General features: G+C 34.4%; 1 protein-coding gene across 5 annotated transcripts; it reads right to left on the reverse strand.

Annotated features, from left to right (window-relative positions):
* Positions 1-319: 319 nt before the first annotated feature.
* On the reverse strand, positions 320-17,287 carry LOC125664043 (peroxisomal targeting signal 1 receptor-like). 5 transcript variants are annotated; one of them, XM_048896543.2, is made up of 17 exons: positions 16,832-17,287; positions 14,767-14,889; positions 13,325-13,366; positions 12,993-13,028; positions 11,085-11,208; positions 10,640-10,829; positions 9,881-10,016; positions 7,936-8,058; positions 5,648-5,772; positions 5,061-5,118; positions 4,525-4,668; positions 3,980-4,050; positions 2,538-2,711; positions 2,110-2,191; positions 1,922-2,008; positions 1,555-1,712; positions 320-884 (listed from the first exon to the last, which is right to left on the reverse strand). In XM_048896543.2, exons 2-17 carry the CDS (start codon positions 14,860-14,862, stop codon positions 680-682), a joined length of 1,851 nt encoding a protein of 616 aa, XP_048752500.1. In that variant the 5' UTR covers positions 14,863-14,889; positions 16,832-17,287; the 3' UTR covers positions 320-679. The 5 variants fall into 5 exon arrangements, with proteins under 5 accessions (XP_048752500.1, XP_048752499.1, XP_056008685.1 ...); XM_048896542.2 differs by having other exon boundaries at positions 2,526-2,711; positions 16,832-17,286; XM_056152710.1 differs by lacking the exon at positions 16,832-17,287 and adding an exon at positions 15,257-15,275 and having other exon boundaries at positions 2,526-2,711.
* Positions 17,288-22,861: the final 5,574 nt, after the last annotated feature.

Consider the following 22,861-nt stretch of genomic DNA (forward strand, 5'->3'; position numbering starts at 1 on the left):
GGTCAAAATTAGAGTGTCAAGAATAGACTAACAATCGGTATGAAACAAGTCAGACAGCATTTGACCCAATGCTAGGTTGTATTCGCAAACTATGTATTAGCAAATTAGATTCTTATAACAACCATAGAATTTGCGAAATGTTGACTTTAAACAAGACTGTTGAAACCCCTGCACCATCAATTTGTCAGTAGCCTGCCTTGATTTAAAAACTGATCATACAGAGAACAAGCTCTTGCGTATCAAATCAGTTGAGAGATATAAATACCTTCTATAAACATGAATAAAAAAACATACCCCAAAACCCATATACAAGTCAAAAAAGGTGCAATATGTGTTTATTTATGATTTTTTTTTACAAAGAATATCACAGAAAATACATAAAATTTCTACTCCTCTTACCTCTTCAAAACCTGACAAATGAAACTTTTTTTTAATACTTTGAGCACATTCTAATCCCTTTCCATAAATGACCTCTGTTTAGTATAATATCAGGTTAAAAGACGGATAATTATTTATACAACATCATTCTCAAACATCCAGGCAGAGGATCATCAAAGTCACACTGTGTCCGTGAAGTGGAACTATGCGTGGAACAGATGAGGGAATGACATCCAGAAAAGGTTGGGTTATCCACCCCTGATTTCGTAATTTGTTCCTCTTTCCCAGAGGGCGCTTTATATCAGGAGTGCATTCCAAATTCTGAATTAAGTCTTTCTAAGTCTTGATTATCACATACATCATACAGGTCTGGTTTCCCCATTAAGGATATGGCCATTCGTAATGTGCTCCAGATGTTTTTAGACATGATTACTTGTGGATCTTTCATTCCGTGTTGACTTTTCTTCTGCATGTTTAATGCCGTCAGGAAATGCTCGACTGCTTCTCTGTAAACAGGAAATACATATTATGTAATTAAATTCTCCACAATACAAAACAGATGCCTCTAACAAAGTTAGGGGAGGTTGGGGGGCTGGGGGATAAATGCCATATTACAATTAAACAGTGCTAAAACAAGATGCCTTTCAATAAATACATATAAATCATTATTTGCATTAGACTGTACATGTAATCAGCAAAACAATGTGGTAAAATCTAAAACAAATGAGTTTTAATATTTTGGAAATTTCCCGTAATTTTCTCTTTACAATGGGCTATCTTAATTCAATATTTTTGTACTACTGTGATTATTCATCACTAATTACTATGTGTGTTTTATTGGTCAGATCAATTTGAAATGTTTTGATGCAATATACACTGTACATGCTTGTATGTACCTCATTTTTAAAAATTACAGGTTCTTATGTGTTGGAATACAATGCAACTTTACAGAAATGAAGTAAACTATTCATTACAACTGGAATTTACCATTCTTTGCTAAAGATCAAATAGTACAAGCTCACAACTAAACAGATCTCCTGTATTTGAAAACTAGTTTTAAACATTTATTTAAAAAAAAACCCCTTATTCTGATGCATCTATTCAGAATATACACACACTAGACCAGCTCTACATCACTAGACACATTGAGTTTTATGGTGTAGTGTCGTTACGTACTTATGAACACCGAGGTTGATGCAGGCGATGCCCAGGTTGTAGCGTGAGCGGATATATCCCGGGGAAATCTGTAGTGCGTGGTGGTATGCCTCCACCGCTTCCTCGCTGCGGTTTCCATTAGCGAGGGTAGCACCTAGCTTGTTCCATAACAAGGCATCCTGAAAAAAGAAGAAGATAATTTTAGGGTGGTTTTATCTCATCAAGATTTGTTTTTAATTCTTAGAATTTTTTTTTTAAAAGTTTAACATTTCAAACTTTTATTTTTACTCCAACTGATTCGCTATAATATTTTCATGACACAATTTTATTGCTCTGATATCGGTATATACAGTTTGTAGATATTTATAGTAACACAAGTTTTACTGACCTTGGGTTTGACCTGTAAGGCTGCTGAGAAACAGTCCACCGCTTTGTCGTATTCTCCACTCAGATTGAACAACACCCCTAAACCACTCTGAAACCAAACCACTATATCCTGAATTCTTGTCTAAATAGTATTACAAATAAATTAATCACAAATTCAATTTACTAGATTAAACTGCTGGATTATCCTACCTGTACATCAGCATCTATTTCACCATCTTTCATTAGACGAGCAGCTTCAATAAAAAGGTCCTTTACCTCTGTGTGTTCAGTACTGAAAATTATAAAGACTACATGTAATAAAACATACATGTATAGAATACGTTAATCAGTATTTTTTTTTCAATCATGTTCAGATTATCCCTATGATTTGGATTTATTTTATCGTTATGCAAAACGATGAAAAAAGTTTTTAAACTAACATTTAAATAAATGAATGATAAAGACAATATTTCACTGTTTCCTACTGATTACTACAAAATATCACAAACTAATGCTGAAAATTCTCAATCCAAATATCATTAACCTACTCTACTGTCAAAAATATCAGATTTTGACTGAAATTAAACACATTTTATCCCTTTTTCTAACACAAATCATAAACTTGCTTGGATATGTACGAAGTAATTTTAGGTGCCGAATCCAGTTCTTGTGGAACTAAATGTGAGTAGGCTGGATTTGTTTTGAGCCAGGATTTCAGGCAGTGACAGGCATGAGCAGCCAAGGATTCGTTCGTGTAACTAGTAGCAAGCGCCATCAGGGCAGTCAGATTGTTACTGTCCAACTCCAAGCACCTGTAATACACAAGACAAGTACTATAATGTTTACAAGAAGGTCAGCTCCAAGCACCTGTAATACACAAGACAAGTACTATAATGTTTACAAGATGGTCAGCTCCCAGCACCTGTAATACACAAGACAAGTACTATAATGTTTACAAGATGGTCAGCTCCAAGCACCTGTAATACACAACACAAGTACTATAATGTTTACAAGATGGTCAGCTCCAAGCACCTGTAATACACAAGACAAGTACTATAATGTTTACAAGATGGTCAGCTCCCAGCACCTGTAATACACAAGACAAGTACTATAATGTTTACAAGATGGTCAGCTCCAAGCACCTGTAATACACAAGACAAGTACTATAATGTTTACAAGATGGTCAGCTCCCAGCACCTGTTATACACACAAAGATGTTATATATAGTGTCTTATGAAATATACCAATTCCTTGTAATTCAGACACACAAATTTACAGCAACATTTGTACATACTCTGTTCCAAATATCCAGAACTTAACAGCTATGCATATGATACATTGTTTGTAAATATTCTGTAAATGAAACAGTTTGTCATTTTGTAGCTGAATCCCATTATGTAAGTTTTCCCCCCAAATACTGGCACATTATATTAGTAATGAAGACTTTATACCTCTCACTTTAAATAATACTGGCACATTATATCAGTAATGAAGACTTTATAACTCTCACTTTAAATAATATACGCACATTATATTAGTAATGAAGACTTTATAACTCTCACTTTAAATAATATACGCACATTATATTAGTAATGAAGACTTTGTACCTCTCACTTTAAATAATACACGCACATTATATTAGTAATGAAGACTTTATAACTCTCACTTTAAATAATACAGGCACATTATATCAGTAATGAAGACTTTATAACTCTCACTTTAAATAATACAGACACATTATAATAGTAATGGAGACTTTATACCTCTCACTTTAAATAATACAGGCACATTATATCAGTAATGAAGACTTTATAACTCTCACTTTAAATAATACAGGCACATTATATCAGTAATGAAGACTTTATACCTCTCACTTTAAATAATACAGACACATTATAATAGTAATGGAGACTTTATACCTCTCACTTTAAATAATACAGGCACATTATATCAGTAATGAAGACTTTATACCTCTCACTTTAAATAATACACACACATCATACTTTTAGAGACGACTTTGTACCTCTCACTTTAAATAATACAGGCACATCATACTTTTAGAGAAGGCTTTGTAACTCACTTTTTCAGTGCACTGATGGCAGCTGGTTCCTGCTCATTCTCTGCTTGTGTTGTTCCCAAATATTGCCAAGCCTAAAAAAAACCCAGATTCACAGTTACTGTATCAATCCAAATATTGCCAAGCCTTAAAAAAAACCCAGATTCACAGTTACTGTATCAATCCAAATATTGACAAGCCTTAAAAAAAACCAGATTCACAGTTACTGCATCAATCCAAATATTGCCAAGCCTTAAAAAACCCCAGATTCACAGTTACTGCATCAATCCAAATATTGCCAAGCCTTAAAAAACACCCAGATTCAGTAATACTGTATCAATCCAGATATTGCCAAGCCGTAAAAAAACACCCCAGATTCACAATTACTGTATCAATCCAAATATTGCCAAGCCTTAAAAAAAAACCAGATTCACAATTACTGTATCAATCCAAATATTGCCAATCCTTAAAAAACCCCAACAGATTCACAGTTACTGTATCACTCTCTGAGGAAAACGTCCACATATATACTTTCTGTGTTACTATATAATAGAGTGATCACTAGTTACCAATGTATTTTGATTGTCTTTCTGTACGGCTGCTTCAAACAACAACACGGCATTTGGAATGTCTCCCTCCTTTAACTTCTCGAGCCCTGCTTGGAATGGGTCAGGGTGGTCAATCAAAGGATTCTCGTCCTCAAATTCATAAACCTTGTAAACAAAAAAATTAGGTCAGAAAGACGTCGAAAGACTATTTCTTTACATCATGTATCAATATAATTATGTGTAAATATTTTACGACTATCATACAGGTGTGACGATTAGACTTTGCCCCTTTAACAATAATTTCCACAATGCTCTGTAAAATTTCTGAAGTACTGTACATTTAACGCGAGCACTTAATATGGCAAAATGACTCACATACGTTCAATCGCGTAAATATGAATTCGCGTGTCATCTGTTAATCAAGAGTTCTTACATGTATTATAACAAGAGAAAAATAAAAGCAAATAATTCTATTTTGCAAGCGATGACTCTCACAAAATTATGTGATAATAAATTCCTTGCTTAAATTTCGTAATCTACAGTCGATGTACATGTACCTTATAAGGATCAGATTCCTCAAACTCTGTTAACCAGGGATGCCCATCATCTGTGGTTCTGAAAATAAAAATATTCTCATGAGTAATGCTGACCAGAGTTAACTTTATACCCTAACAAAACAAACTTTGGATCCATTATGATGGCTCATACAATGCCAATGGTCAAGACTGATTCACACAAGACTTCTAGTAATACTGAGGAAAAGTGCATCAGGAACCAGACATGACTCCATGGATAAGATTAGTCAAAAAGTAAATACATGTACTTATAGCTTCCCTGATTGGTTAAAATCACATAAATACATGTACTTGATAGACAGTTTAGTCTCGAAATGACATTTATTGATTTACGAATAAAAACTATTTTATGGATTACATTTATTTGAAAATATGATTTAGTCCAGGGTAATGGATCATGATGTACAGTATGCAGGTGTAATGTGTTGCAGTTCATACCCTCATGTATTTTCAAAAATGAAATTTGTTTCTTGTCTTTCATAAACATATGCTTCTCCATGCTGAGTGTTCATGCCTCTAAGTTTGAGTGTGTGTGTGTCTGTAAAAAACTGTTAATTTGTGTGTCTTACTTGTCTACTTCCTCCCAGTGTTTTTGTAATTTTTCCCAGAAATCCTCATCAGATGTCTCTCTGTTTCCTGTCATCTCTGCAAACTCCTCCTCCCATTTATCAACCAATGAATGGCCAGGATCCATCTTTCAATATACATATTTGTTTATAAATATTGAAATGCACTATATAAATTGATAAATGGTCTTGGACTGGGGCTTGTTCATGAATTCATGTCAGAACAAAAATTAATCTTGTTATGCATACTTAGAATGTAGATTATTATTTATCTTTTTTTTTTTTTAGAATTACTACATGTACATGTACAAGTAATGCAATTTTTCAAATGAATATTTGAATTGCCATTTCTAATAAAAGATACTTTTAATTGTACCAACATTAACAGTACATGTATATATGTAAGACTCTAAAGTGCGATGGTCGCTCCAAAGTGCGATGGTCACCAAAGTGCGATGGTCTGCGCCAAAGTGCGATGGTTTGTTAACTTTACGGATGCCAAAGTGCGATGGTGACGCTAAAGTCCGATGGTGCGGAGTTCATTGTGACGTCATTCTTAACGTCTTTCAAAATAAAACTGAAGAAATGTTACATGGACGACAGCAACGGGAAGATTTACACTGTTGAGGATAGTGAGAACAGCAAAGTACATTTGTTGTCGAACTATCTTCTTCACCCAAACATTCTTTAATTCATTATCATTACTTTGACGTACACGTATCAAATTCCTGGGGGTGTGCTATAATACAAAACATTCTATACGATTTCGTGTTGGAAAATTTTGTGTTTAATACCAAAACTAGATGGTAATGAAATAAGTTCTTATTCTTATTTTTGTACATGGATTTTGCACTGATATTTTGGTAAAACAACACACGGTTGGTTCAGTCTGTACCAAAACTCTGTGTCGTTTACAAACCAATGGATTTCGGCATGTCACACCATCGCACTTTGGCATGTCAGACCATCGCACTTTGGCACATGAGTGAGGACCATCATACTTTGGCGTGCCACACCATCGGGGTTTGGCGCAGACCATCGCACTTTGGAGTCTTACATATATAATACACCTCCAGTACCTTTAGGGTTAGAAAAAAAGATCATAGCTAAGTGTACCCCCATCAAACAATGTTAAATGGAGCTGATGGAACAAAATCATTAAAGAAAAAAACACCTCATAAAGTACCAAAGTACTGCTTGATATTTTCCTTTACAAACAAGTGACACCATCCTGACAGATTCAGAGTGATCTGTCCATGTCTGCCATACTCTGTAAGCAGCACCAAAATTCAGGCATTTCAGTGGTGGATCTAGGATTTCTAAAGAGGGAGGAGTATGTGTGAAAGTCAAGCCAAAATAATCAGCCATTTTGGGTGCCAAATCTGGTATTTTATTCATTGGATTATTTCTAAATTTGTGATGAAAAAATCCACCACTGCATTTTATCCAAGCAGTCCATCTATTTAGCCAAACATACACAATCAAAGACCAGTTATATGTATTGCTTCATCGGTATTATGATACCGAATTGAAATTGCAACAGAGTAAAATCTGAAATGCACATAAAATCTAATGTAATACAGAGGAAATCACAGCATATCATCTAGTGCACAATCATGTTCTGTGATTTGATAACTAGCTACATATATTGATTAGGACATGTGCTACAGCTTGATAATGTGTGCTAACTAGCTACATGTGGGTGCTATGCTAATTACTGAATGCTGTTACAAATTGATGTAACATTTGATAATTAGCTACTAGTGATGGGATAATGTGATCCACTATAATCTAATTCTGATTGGTTAATCCTTTCTAAATCTGATTTCCATGAGCTGAAGTCAAAATGGGGGGAAAAATTGACGAAAACAAGCATCGTGGACATTTTATGCTAAAGAATCCAAATACAATGTATGCTGGTTATGAAACGCTACTAATCCACTGCTATCTGTACATTTTTTTTCTATTTCTTAGCAAATAATAATGAAATTGGTTACATCAACATCATGAAAAATTGAAGTACAGAAATAAGTTTGCTTGTCAATTTCACATAGTAAAATGCTCATACTTGAGATATTGTATCCAGAAATAAAGAGGTAAAATCTAATATCTAGGTAATAATATTTTTCCTATTGAATAAACCAATCATGTATTCAATAGGTTTACTACCTCCTACCACAAATTGACTATGGATTAAGAGTTTATACCAATTTCCCATCACTAATAGCTACATACAGGTGCTATGCTAATCACTGCATGGTGCTATAGCTTGCTACAGGTAAGACTGGTACCTGGGGGGTAGCGGAGAACTCCTGAGCCCACGTCTCAGCTTTTTCATCAGGAGTTTTCTCAATCACTTCATTATCCCTGATTTGTATGTCCCCATCCCCAATTTTCTTCACAAACTTCAGAAACTAACAAAATAAAGTGCCATTCAATTTGTTTGTTTTACAAGATTGCTCTGTTTTGGGATATGAAATTATTAACATTTATCAACTGATGATAAAGTCCCAAGGTTTTTATAAAATGGAAGTGTAAAGTCTCATAAACTTATATTTTGAAATGCATTTTACTTTCTACAGTTTTAAGACACATGCATTTTTTGCCATGCAAATTAGACATTATTGCTGTTCATGACAAATCTCAAATATATCAGCCACGTTGATAATAACAACTAGCATGACGAAGACCTAAAGCGAACTCCAATAAAAGTGCTGGAATTGAAATGATTCTCGTTTTGAATTAGAAGTAGTTCATTTTCTGCTACATGTACACTTTTTCTATTTCTTAACAAATAATATCTTATATACTGGTTATACTCAATTCAAGTTTTCACGTTCTTCAGTTCATGCACGTATATTTTTTCTACAGACTCCCACAGTAATTTTTCCATAAGATTAAAATTAACTGACCATGGATAATTTACTCACTTCAGTTAAGGGAGAAAATAATGAGAGGTTTATTTAAGGACATGAACTTTTAATTGTCCTTTACTCTTTTAATACATTAATGTCCATCATCTACTTCCCGTGATCAGCTGAAGTAAGACACATTTCTTAATATGAGAATGAAATGCTGCCTGTATGAAATGGGTAAATATAAAAAACTCCTGATTTTCCAGTTCACAGTGTTGTCACTAACGCAAGAATCTGTGTCCTAGATGCAGAAAATTCATTTGGGACGCAAGTTTGTCTGATATGGCAAGTCCCGTGGACGTGTTAGTGACGGTCACTGACTCCGAGTATAAATCATAATTTTTTTTAGAAGCCCTGATATTGTGTATCAATTAAAACTCGTAGTAGGAAAAAATCTAGGTAAAATGTTACGCTCTAGTGAACCGAGATAATACCACTGAGCTCAGTGTCCCAATCCGACTTGTTTGTTTAGCGTCAGTCACCATTAGTGGCATAAGGTGCGAATTAGAATATAATATTCAAAAGATAATTAGATAACATGCGAAATGAGGAACGTCTTGCTACTGGCAGTTATTTACTCATATTTCTTTTTATTTATTTGTTTGTTTTACAAATCAGGATCTATATTAAGATATAAATGTTTGTCTTCCGATAGCCATTTTTATTGGAATCGAAAGAAGCATAGTTTTTAAACTTGGTAGGTTTTTCAGATCGTTGGCAAACAAAACTAGTACGCCTCTAAACTATCGCAATAATAATTTGAATAAAATGCTGTTCAATATTGAATAGGGTTGTTGTGATGATAGGAGATTTGGGGAAATAATTCTGTTGGCCCGGACAATTAGACATCCGAGGCCAAGTCGAGAATGATTAAAAACAAATCTTTAAAATTGATATGTTTTGTACTGCTTTCATTTTAATTGTCTTATATAAAAAAGACTCATTAGATATTCATGGGACTCATCAAATTTTCATGGGACTCATCAAATTTCCGTGGGACTCAAGCTGCTTAAAAACCACGAGTGCGGGACTCGTCTCCAATAATTTCTAGTGACAACCCCGAGTTCATTGTATTGCATCAAAGAATATAAAAACAAAATACTGTCTCGGCCTTTCTACATATAATCTATTGATTATTTATCTTGTAAATTTATTTACATTCTGTTTCATGCATTTCCTGCCTTTGAATACACTAAAGTCTTGTCAAAATCACCTACCACTACAGACATAAGCAAAGAATTCTTTGTGACAAAGAAAGCAGCGATGGGAGATGGAGGACATTGCAGAGATAGGTGTGTAAACAAAAGTGGGTCATGTGTACCTCTGAGTTGGCCAACTTGGGGTCGGTGACACCACTGAGGAGCTCCTTGGCAGTTTTAGCCAGGTCGTCCTCCTGCGTGGAATATTCATCTATCCATTTTGTATCATCCAACGCCTCCTTTTCATATTCTTCAGTCCTGAAACAAACAAGTTCAAACATTTTTAATTAATGAAACTAACAGTCACACTGACATATCAATAGCATTGTAATTTCAAATATTGATAGCTCATAAAGATTAGTAATTTCACATATCCTTGCCAATTTTCTCAAAATTGTTTTTAAAGAAAGAGAAACAGCAGTCTACTTAGAATTAGATCGTATGTGAGTGGATCATCAGATCTAATTTTAATTACTGTACATGTGTGTGATTTTTTTTTTAGCCAGACACAAATTTAGTGATTTTTCCATAAATCATGGGTATACATGTATACATATATTTAGCGAGAGCAAATTTTAGCGACTTGATAATTCCAAGAAAGATAGATATTACCTCCGATATGGAATGAATATTAGCAATATTCAATTTGAGTGATTTCAACACTCACTAATAATGCTAAAATTAAATCCCCGCTAAACATTCTGTTGATATGGTACATGTATATTGGTGAGGCATTAAACAAACATGTATTTTATGTAGTTTGAGTGGTATATTGGTGAGGCATTAAACAAACAAGTATTTTATGTAGTTTGAGTGGTATATTGGTGAGGCATTAAACAAACAAGTATTTTAGGTAGTTTGAGTGGTATATTGGAGCTGACCATGGTCTATGCTCTGTGTGGTCTAAGTACTCTTCGGCCCACTTCAGATCCCCGGCAGGGTGAGGAAGCATCTGCTGCGACTTCTCATCTAGGAATTCACCCGCCCAGTTTGGACCCATCGGTTCCTTGGCAGTCGATAAAAATTCATCAGCCCATTTTTCATTGGATGCTAATTCTAGAATTCCTGGAGCTGTTGGAAGAATGTCATATACACTTAGTTTACTTCAAATCATATACAGGTTTATCCTTCTCCCCAAAAAATGTGTGTTAGAGGACAGACATAAAAGCAAGTGACAAGGACGTTTATCTTTATTACAGTAGAACTGTTGTAAAACTGACCTCTCTGGGGTGCATGTTTATCTTTATTACAGTAGAACTGTCGTAAAACTGACCTCTCTGGGGTGCATGTTTATCTTTATTACAGTAGAACTGTCGTAAAACTGACCTCTCTGGGGTGCATGTTTGTATTCCTGTTCCTCGATTTCTCTCATCTCCTGCAGGAGGCTCCCCATGTGGAACGTCTGTGGTGCCATGTTTATCCTCTGACCCGTTAGATACTCGTCCACCAACTGTAATACAGTTTATTGTTATGTAAATGAGACAGTCAGTGTGGTTTCTTACAAGGACCAGTACTAAATGTGCAACAGCTTCAGACTTTCATGACATCTCATTATGAAAAATATCAATGGTTCTCTTCAGGATTTTGTCATGATGGAGTCCAAAATTCATAGCTATTTGAACAAGAGGCCCATGGGACACATCGCTCACCTGAGTCACCTTGGTCCATATCAGAAGATTTTCCATATCTATTTGCATGTAAAACCGTAGTCCCTATTATGGCCCCAAACCTACCCCTGGAGGCCATGGTTTTTGCAAACTTGAATCTACACTATGTCAGAAAGCTTTCATGTAAATATGAACTTCTTTGGCCCAATGGTTCTTGAGAAGAAGATTTTTAAAGATTTTCCCTATATATTTGTATGTAAAACTTTGATCCCCTATTGTGGCCCCATCCGACCCCCGGGGGCCATGATTTTAACAATTTAGAATTTGCATTATATAAGGAAGCTTTCATATAAATCTCAGCTTTTCTGGCTCAGTGGTTCTTGAGAAGATTTTTAAAGATTTTCCCTATATATTTGTATGTAAAACTTTGATCCCCTATTGTGGCCCCATCCGACCATCGGGGGCCATGATTTTAACAATTTAGAATCTGTATTATATAAGGAAGGTTTCATATAAATCTCAGCTTTTCTGGCTCAGTGGTTCTTGAGAAGAAGATTTTTAAAGATTTTCCCTATATATTTGTATGTAAAATTTTGATCCCCTATTGTGGCCCCATCCGAACCCCAGGGGCCATGATTTTAACAATTTAGAATTTGCATTATATAAGGAAGCTTTCATATAAATCTCAGCTTTTCTGGCTCAGTGGTTCTTGAGAAGAAGATTTTTAAAGATTTTCCCTATATATTTGTATGTAAAACTTTGATCCCCTATTGTGGCCCCATCCGACCCCCGGGGGCCATGATTTTAACAATTTAGAATTTGCATTATATAAGGAAGCTTTCATATAAATCTCAGCTTTTCTGGCTCTGTGGTTCTTGAGAAGAAGATTTTCCCTATATATTTGTATGTAAAACTTTGATCCCCTATTGTGGCCCCATCCAACCCCCGGGGGCCATGATTTTAACAATTTAGAATCTGCACTACCTAATAAAGCTTATCTATAAATTTCATTTTTCTGGCCCAGTGGTTCTTGAGAAGAAGATTTTTTAATGACCCTACCCTATTTTTACCTTTTCTTGATTATCTCCCCTTGGAAGGTGGCCTGGCCCTTTATTTTAACAATTTAGAATTCCCTTTACCTAAGGATGTTTTGTGCCAACTTTGATTGAAATTGGCCCAGTGGTTGTTGAGAAGAAGTTGAAAATGTGAAAAGTTTACAGACGGACAGACGGACGGACGGACGCCGGAATACGGGTGATCATAAAAGCTCACTTGAGCTTTCAGCTCAGGTGAGCTAAAAAGCCAAGTCCCAGAAAATTCTGAACAGTCCCAAAAATTTTGACGAATCTTAAATTAAAAACAGAGAATTTAATTTTTTATTAAAGTTTGATGCATTTACTGGTATTAGTCACAGCCTTTTGTGACCTCACAGAAATATTTACCATTGTTTAAAGCTGTCATGATTCAGCTACTTTAATATATTTAGTATAACACTTTTACATATTTAGTATACCACTTTTATGTATTTAGTATACCACTTTTATGTATTTAGTATACCACTTTTACGTATTTAGTATACCACTTTTACGTATTTAGTATACCACTTTCTAAACAGAAGAACACATACCTCTCGTTCTGTTGCTTCTTGGATTGGTCGTCCTGACTACAGAGGAAAAAAAACCAAAATTCCAATTACTTACAATATTCAACTTCTTCTATGTTCTAACTTTTCATCTGAATATGACTGCAAATATCACCATCTACCATAAACAACTACAGACTCCTATTGACAGAGGCTGATATAAGAAATTATCAACCCAAGAAACATTGATATTGACCTAGACTTAGCCATGTGTCAATAATCATGATAATATAGTTTATTAGAATGAATGCACTTTTAGTCAGTGGAATAAGTTTATAACATAATTTGTTTTAAATATTTCGTCCTCAATATCTTACCACAAGGCCTTGATTTGGGCTTCGTCCATGAAGAAATCCCTCCTGAAACAGATATTTATTGAATACATTAAATTACCATATTCAATTCAGTCTGTCTGTATTGAATTTCTAATGTCCAAACATTCTCATATATAAGTAAGAAAATGACAGAAATGCACTGCAATAAAAAGTTTATCCTTCTTGCACCATCCCATGTTTTGTTCCTCATTACATAAAAAAAAAATTCTGAAAATATTTGAAGCAAAGGACCTGTTATAACGAAATCACAGGTGCACGAAGGGGATGCTCTAAAATAGATGACTGTAACTTGTGAGTCCACATTGTTCATTTAGAGATTTAAATAAATAACATAATGTTGTGTAATACAGTTGCACTGCTTTAAGCATACTTGTCCTGCAATAATTTCCTTTTTAAAAAGCTGTGTAATATCACTAATATGCATACATGGTATTTTAAACATGTTAAATGTAGAGTTAATTCATAGGCGCTTGGGTCATGAATAACTACAGACTATGGAGGAAACTCAGACTATCACCGTGACATTATTTCCCACTCCAAGATGTGAATTTTTTGTTTTGTGAAATCTATTTTGCTTAATATATACTAGTTTGCTGTAAAAAATTAATTTCATAAACAATTAAAATTTACTTCACAAACTGTATACAGTAATACTAAAAGTCAATTTACAAACATTTATGAAATTTTTTAACAGCATACAAGTAATATATATATATAACATCTGTGTGACCTAAATCTCTTGCTCTCGTAATCACTGAAATAAGCATTTCTCTTCTCGGCCTGGGACTTTGAGACCCCTTAAAAAAAAAGAAGCTACAACTGCTCTGAGGCGATGGCAAATGATGAATCTTGGACAGAATAGCATTTATCACTATGGAAAACAAGATTTATAAAATATAGAGAAAAACATCCTGATGTTCCAGAAAATTATCATTCACCATGTGGGCACCCCCAAAAATATTAACCATTATCATATCAATTATTTGAAAATTACCAATTTACTTTTGGTCTAATGTTGGAAAAATAAAATATCCTTATCCCCTTGAAGGCATGTGGAAGTGAACACAACATTCCATTTTTCTAGTTGGATCTCAGCCAATCAGAATGCCCAGAAGTATTCTATCATATCATAAAACATTTGATTTTTTAAACACCCAACCAAATTCCTTAAATGATACTATTAGTGATTATTTGGTCATCCGATGAAAAAATTCTTTAATCACTTTCAATTTTTTTTTTTAATTTTCTCACTCATTTAATGATTACTGACCACTCAGAATTTAATTTAACTATCTATTCATATATGTATATATACTCAATATATATATGATTATTATATTTCTACTAAATGTATAAACTATGACTGACAACACATGTACTGTGCTCAACTGCCCCTAAAATGAATTGAAATGAACATGTTCTACCTGTCTCCTGGCTTTGTCTTGGGTGTAGTGAGAAGTCAGCTTCATCAGAGAGTTGGTCCCACCACACTCCCCCTCGACTAGATTCCTCATTGCCATTGTTGATAGTCAGCTGTTTACGTTTATCTACAAAATGAAAGATTTTAGACGGCAAGGTTCATGTAATCCTCCATGAAAATCTGAAACAAATGCAAAGCTACCAACATACCCCCAACATTTTCATTTTCTGTTAATTTTGCATAATTTCCACTTCAAATTGAAATGTCCTTAACAAATTCTACATTGTCCACTTTAGACAAATTATCTGCTTACTCTCCAGTCTTTAAAGTTTGGCAACTACGCAAATGGAGTTACACAATAATGAACTCGGATTACACACCATAAATTTAAATTTCTTGATGCTGCAAACAAGTGCACATAATTTTAGATATTTTAAAAAGTTTTACTGAAATCTTAAAAATTCATCAATTTTAAAAAAATGTTTAAAACCAACTGTAAAAATGCAGATCCTGGGATAAAAAGGTGAAGATAATGAACAGTGAGCTGTCATAACTCCTGTAAGGAATGCAAAATTAAGAGTTGGGCAAACATGGATCCCTGGATCACAGGCACTCAACATTTTAAATATATATATATTTGCAAAGTATATCACCCTGTTATCTTGAGTTTTCTTTTCTACCAGCTGCATCACTTGCAATTTTCACATTTCAGAAGCAGTACTAAACAAAATTTGACAGTTGATTATAGACGATAAACGGTCTTTATTACCAGTTCACTACCAGAGACAAGACTTTGACAGGTTGGGAACACTTCCCCATAGCGAGATATTCTCGCTAAAACGCGATTATCCGTCTTTAGCGAAAAATAAACATTACCATAAACAGGTGTTTTGGCGTCTTTATTGAAAATAATGGCAAATCTCGTGCAACGCTGAATAAGTGCGACACGCACTCAACATGATGCGTATTGTTTCTATGAAATTGACAACATAGTCATGAAATTGCATATCAAAGTTGCTGCGTAAGAGGGAAGCAGTCTGAAATCTAATACACATCGTGAGTGTTTTTGTTTTGATTCATATATTTGCAGAAGTCAGTTTATGCGAAAGACATCGGACCGTCGGACCTGACCGATGTGCAGTGCCTCAGGTCCGATGTGTCATTTTTTACACCGGACCGGAATGTCCGATGTCTCAGTATTCGGTTTTAAGCTTTATTATTTTGACGCAGAGTCAATTAAATGTTTGTTATAAGTAAAAAATATCACACAAATCCAAATACGTAAATGAATGTGATTAAACCGCATGGACCGTCTAAAGTATTATGCGGGAGGGATCCCTGGTATAGTATTACTAGTATAATAAATAAGATTTTCTTGCTTTTGTATTTTCACGTGTTTCTCTTTTTTACATTAGGTTTTTCGGTCTGACAAAATTTGGTTCGGTCCGGTGTGTTCATTGATTACACAGGACCGAATGTCCTGTGTGGTCCAAAAAACTTTCGTATAGACTGAGAAGTATCAGACATTTTAGCACTTTTTCTTCTTTTCACGTGAATTACAGAGATGTACTCCGCGGGTGTTTTTCTCGGTTGTACAGGATATATTTATTCTCGCTAGAGAAGGATAATCGCGTTTTAGTGAGAATATCTCGCTATAGGGGAAATGTTCCCAACCTGTTTGACAGAGTTGCTGCCAGACAATAGGGATCTAATTATCATATCAAATTGAACTTTTCGCAGAAAATTGCAAGTGATGCAGCTTGTAAAAGAGAAAACCAAGATGGCGGCATGATATACCTTGTGAATTGTTTGTTTACAGGAAGACAATTTTTTAACTAGATCTACATGTAAGGTGGGATCCCGTGCCTAGGAGGATATTAAGCATAACCCGCCGCCGGCCCTATATCTTGATCAGGTAAACGGTGTAATCCGTACTCGTCGAAATTGTGTAAATAAAGGCCCAACCGTAGATACTGAGATAATTCGGGAAAAAATATCATATTCCGTTCCGAAAAGAGAAATTTTCTTTTCTTGAGAACCTAAATAAGCATTGATATACAGAAATATACCTTTAAATCATAATGTAAGTAAAAGAAAATCCAGCGATACTATTATCAAATACTCCACAATTATAAGATATCGAGTTCGTCCAACATATTGACATCATTTAACGCCCTTTGAACTTATACAAGATGGCGCTGCAATCTGTTCCATATTCGTACGTAAACACATTCCATCTTCGACATGCCACATTTTCTAAATAAATGATTTCTTTCTGAAAAAAAAAAAAGTTTGCTTATTGAAAATTTTTTATAAATCATAAAGAGGCATGAAAAAGCCCCAACAAATTAAAACAACCAAAAAGAAAAAGAAAAGAAGAAAAAGAAAAGAAAACCACCGAAAACAGTACTTATAACATCATAAAATAAATGACAATCAAGCCAACATTCGCCTTGAATACTTTACGCTATGAGGCCATCTGCATATACATGTACATGTAGAACAGACTCCCCAATGAGGTGTTGCTAAAACGCGGAACGGAAAACGGAACGAAAGACGAAACGGAAAACGGAACAGAATTTAAGAATTAGAGTGATTAATATGTAGCTAAGATAATACCAAAAAAATTGGAAGAAAATACTTTATTATGATTAAAATCAAAAAATTTGGGAATTTGTATACAAGAGGTAAAACAACTGTATCTTAAAATTCTGTGTCAGAAATCGATTAAGAGAAGTTGAACGTCTGTATAAGAATTTACAAAACGTTTACAAGAAATTTTGAAATGTCGGCATTGACAGATGTGTTAGAGAGCAGCGATACCTATGGGTAGAGAATGGAAAGAACACACGTACTTCATATATACACACACTCCTGGCAAAACAATCATTAACGCACATTTACTCATATTACCGTGTAAGTGTATATACTTACAACAGGGAGTGTGGTATGTATGTATACATAACAACGATATAATTCATGATCTAATTAAGTTTGAGCAAGTTAAACATCTTGTGTTTGATACATAATTTTTTAACTAACAGAGACTTTGTGACTGCAGCACTCCATTCCTAAATAGGGAGGATTTCTAGCAGTTTATTTCTGAACTAAATACTTGTATCTTAATACATGTATTTAGATTAATATTAAGACGACCTTTTAATTCTATTGAAGCAGAAATTGTCAGTTAGTCTTTTAGCTATATTTCATATCTGTTAATTCCTCATACTCTGGATCGTAAACTTCACCTTAGTTTTCATTGGTTCTGTTTCAATGTAAAACTTATACGGTACCAATTTTGATGCACCAGATGCGCATTTCGACAAATAATGTCTCTTCAGTGATGCTCAATCGAAATGTTTGAAATCCGAAATAACTATGAAGTTTTAGAGCTAAATATAGCCAAAAACAGCGTGCCAAAAAAGTGGAGCCAAATTCGTCCAAGGATAAGAGCTATGCATGAGGGAGATAATCCTTAATTTTGAAATGAATTTCTAAATTTTATAACAGCAATTAAATATACATCCGTAATTTCAAGCTAGTAACGAAGTACTTAGCTACTGGGCTGTAGAGACCCTCGAGAATCTTTCTTTCCCGCTGTATCTCTTCAGGTTCAACACTAATCCGCAGGATATCGGTAAGAGTATACGATCTTTCACATAAATTCATCTCAAATGATGCAAATCTTTTATACACACCGGACTCGTTCACTTTAAAAGAACTAGAGTCACGAATACCCAAATATGACCCTGTAAGTTTGAGTAAAATAAAGTTTGTTCATTCCAAATTTCCATCATGGTATGGAATAGCTTAGACCTTCTTCTCTATAAACCCTGTGTGTTTTTTCCCGCAAAAATCCATGCATATAGAAATTATAACAAGCAGAACCCATAACAGTTGTGTTGTTTTTGCAAAAATTGACAATTCCCAACAATATGTACCAAAACTTGAAATAACCCCCAGGTCTCGATTCAGAAAACATTAATCAATTATGTGATACATAGATACATATACATGTATTATACCAAGTTTAGTCTTAAATTACGAATAAAAGCAAGTTCAATTTAAGAAGGCTGTGTTTGGGGTCTTTATCATTATCATTATGATTATTACTATTATTTTTAAATATTTCCTTTATTAATATTTATCATGGTAAGTTAATGATTTTGAAATACATATGCACTACTATTAAGAATATGAAACAGTGGATTCTGTGGATGACATCCCGCTTTCTCTGTAATTTCTGCTTTTCGTGTTCATGATAAACCTTTTATTTTGACAATATTTGACCGTATTGTAGGTTAAATTGGCAAACTAGATTATAACGACCATATAATTTGCGAAATGCTGACTTTAAACGAGACTGTTGAAACCCTTGTAACATCAACTTGTTTGTCAGTAGCCTGGTTCAATTAAACAACTGATCATACGCAGAACAATCTCTTGCGTATTGAATCAGTTGAGAGATATAAACACCACTTGCAGGTGAAAATGGAATATTGTTTCATTTAGATATGGGAAGTTGACGGCGGAGAAGCTAAAATCATCCCGTTTGTCATAAAGTTGAGTTGTTAGTTTGCCATTTCATTTTCAATAAAACATATAAGTATGAGACAGATGTGGAGGACCATGTGGTGTCTTTTATTTCAAGTTCACAGGGATATATCGAATCGACATGTGAATGAAAATTATTATTGATAATAGATAAAACGTCGTCGATATATTTAATGTCGAGCTGAAGGCCAGAGCATGAGATTTTGTCTTCTTATGTAGATGTCGAGCTGAAGGCCAGAGCATGAGATTTTGTCTTCTTATGTAGATGTTTTTGAATAAACTCTGCTTCAGAAGAATGCACTGCCCACCATAGATAAGTATACACTCACCAAAATAAGTTACTTGTGCACAAAATGGGTTACATCATAAATACAGATCACATACCTCTTACATGTAAATAGATGAAGTTAGGCTTTTAACTTTTTATATCCTTAATTTTTATTGAAATACTTGATTTTCAGAATTTTTGAATTCTCTGAAAAGAGATATTATGCAAACCTTAACTTAAAACCGTTTCAAACTAATGACTAATTATACACGTTATTGTGTGTTTGATATGTACTTTTGCAAGATCCTTTGATTTTTTACCTTAAGGGTACACAGTCATGAATATTACAATTACTGTTAAGAAAAAATTCTATAATGATAGCAAATTATTCCTTTTCTCTCCCTCTCTGCCCCTTTCCTCTTCCTTATCTCCCTGTCAAAATGCACTGAAACGCAAACAGTACTGTCAGATGTTTAAAATATGTTGTACAGTCATAATTATCCCATATATATATATATATATATATATATATATATATATATATATATATATATATGTTTTCTGCCACACTCAAAAATTTTTCAGTTATATGGTTGCGCCCAGTTTTTGTTGGTGGAAAAGAGAACCCAGATACAATGTACCTGGGAAGAGACCACCGACCTTCCGAAAGTAAACTGGGAAACTTTCTCACTTACCGGTGCGAGCGGGATTCGAACCCGAGCCGACAGAGGTGAGAGGCTGTGTGATTTTGAACGCAATGCTCTAACCACTCGACCACGGAGCCCCCCCCCCCCCCTCCCCCCCTATATATTGTACTTAGAAGTGAATCTGTATAACTGTCTATGCTTTATGTTATGAAAATCAAATAAAAGATTTGAAATTAAAAAAAAAAACGACTGTGACAAAAATATTGAATTTCACATATGTTGAAGTGGTACCCTTAAATGATTACTATACTGAGATAAATTAAAAGTTATACACAGTTCAGTTTTCTGATTGTATTGAATATATTTCATGCCAAAATGAGTAAAAAGCTGAAATGTGTATACTTATTTATGGTGGGTAGTGTAAAAAAGCTAATATAGGAGCACAATTCGTGCCCATGGGAATTCCAACAGACTGTTGGAAGACCTGATCACCAAAAGCAAAGACTACAAAAATATTGTCAATGGGGAACTCCAGCATATCTTTATTTCATCTTCAGAGTACTTGAGCGTGGAATCAGAGTGGTGTTTAACAAATAATATTTTGGATGACTGATCACTGGATGTGGATGTTTCTCTTTTCAATTTTTGTTGACAAAACAACTGTCTATGATGACAAAAAGTCTAGTTTTTAATTCATCGTGATGAATGATCGTGTAAAGTGTTGGAATGACATACGTTTTGATGCTGTTGATTTGAGAAAAGTTTTGCGATTTTAAATTTAATAAAAGATCTTTAGTATTTTTTGAAATCCACAATTTCTTTATGACAGTTTTAGCATATGTTGTGGCAGAGTGCGTTTGAAGTTTTCCACAGCTGTTATCCATTTACGCGAGGTGCAAAGATATAGAGGCTTGGTAGAACATATATTGGATCCAGCAATGCATCTTTATTTGTAAGGTTTTGGTGACGTTAAGGAATCAGATACATCATAACAATAAGATAAATCACAATTAATAGGAGTTGCAGTGGCAACACTGTCTACTGCTACAAATGTTAGTGTCATGGGTCAGAATAACCCTAAATATATTCAGCAGAAATCAATCACAAAGATATGCAAAGATTTTAACAATTTATTTACAATTCTCAACAGAAAAATATATATCAATAACAGATTACTAACTTACAACACATATACAATATCACTGTCCGATGTTGGTTTTATGTCGAGCTGAATTTCCACACGAGAATGTAAACTGTCACAAATCGACTGTTAGATGTCCGAAACACCATATCTTATAAAATGCTTACGAGTGCTAAATACCGCAAAAATGTTACAGTGTATTTATATCAAAATCGTCTTAGTGAGGCTCGACAATTCCACTAGGAGGTATTATATGTGAAATCCAACCAGTCACGATACAGTAACATCCCATAATGCCCGAAACATCTGGGACGTACAGCCCATTAAGACGGGGGCAAGGAATTCGTGATGTTTATCTGTTACGGTCAAAACATTTGACGTCACAGAGCGACGGGCCGATGATAATCAAGCGCGGATTGAAAAGATCTAAGCTTATCGTTGCGCACGGGTGGAAACATTTTTTCAGAGAGTCACCAAAAAAGAGAGGTGGAACGGTGCAGGTTGGAGATCGAATACTAGAGTAATTTGGCTAATAGATGGGAGCAGGAACCTTATACAGTTATTTCACAGTTAAATGGTGATATTCCTGTTTTCACTGTCCTAAAAAAAAAAAAAAAAAAAAAAAAAAAAAAAATGATGAAGGTCGTATTCGTACTTTACATCGAAACCTTTTACTTCCAGTGGGTTTTCTTCATGATGTACCAACATCAACAACTCCAAGGAAATCGAGTGTTAAGCCTGTAGCACAACAATATTGTGATGAACCGAAGGATACTCGACAAGAAGAATCCGGGAAGAGTTACTGAAGATGATTCTTTATGGGGTGTTATAGTTAGACGGGTAGAGCTAGAATATAGCAGTCCACTTTTTATCTTGTACTTAGGAGTTTAAATATTTTGTTATTACGATTGTCTTTATTCGTAATAAAGACTTTTTATCATGTCCTAACGAGTTTTGATCTCGTTACCATGACTGTCTTCAATCATAATTATGACTTTTTATCTCGCTGTATTGTGGACAGCTTTTTCCGAGTAAAACTGATGGAAAGTAAGGTCTGATACTGTAGATTTTTTTTCATAATAAAAATACCTGTCCTATAAAAAAAAAAAAAAAAAAAATTCTCCTAAAACTACTGTGACCAGTTAAAAGTGACCACTCTATAAATAGTAACAGACATGTAATTATCCTAAAGAAGAATACCTTGTTGTACATGACAGGCAATGAAATATAATAATGAAATAACATAGACAAGCACTATCAGAGATAGATAGTATTTTTTTTTAATTTCATAAATAACCGGTAAATTGAAACAAGGCAATTTATTTTCAATAAATGAAATTCCTGAAATGAAATATTTAAAACATGTTAAAACACGTACTCTATCACACACTTCCCCGTGTTGAAAAATCACGTCTCGGCATTTATACACTTTCACTGCAAAACAATTTTTCTTTTTGTTTGATAGAATTTCAAGTATGGTTCTGCCTGC

The sequence above is a fragment of the Ostrea edulis genome, chromosome 1 (assembly GCF_947568905.1).
Source record: "Ostrea edulis chromosome 1, xbOstEdul1.1, whole genome shotgun sequence".
In the NCBI taxonomy this organism is placed as follows: domain Eukaryota; kingdom Metazoa; phylum Mollusca; class Bivalvia; order Ostreida; family Ostreidae; genus Ostrea; species Ostrea edulis.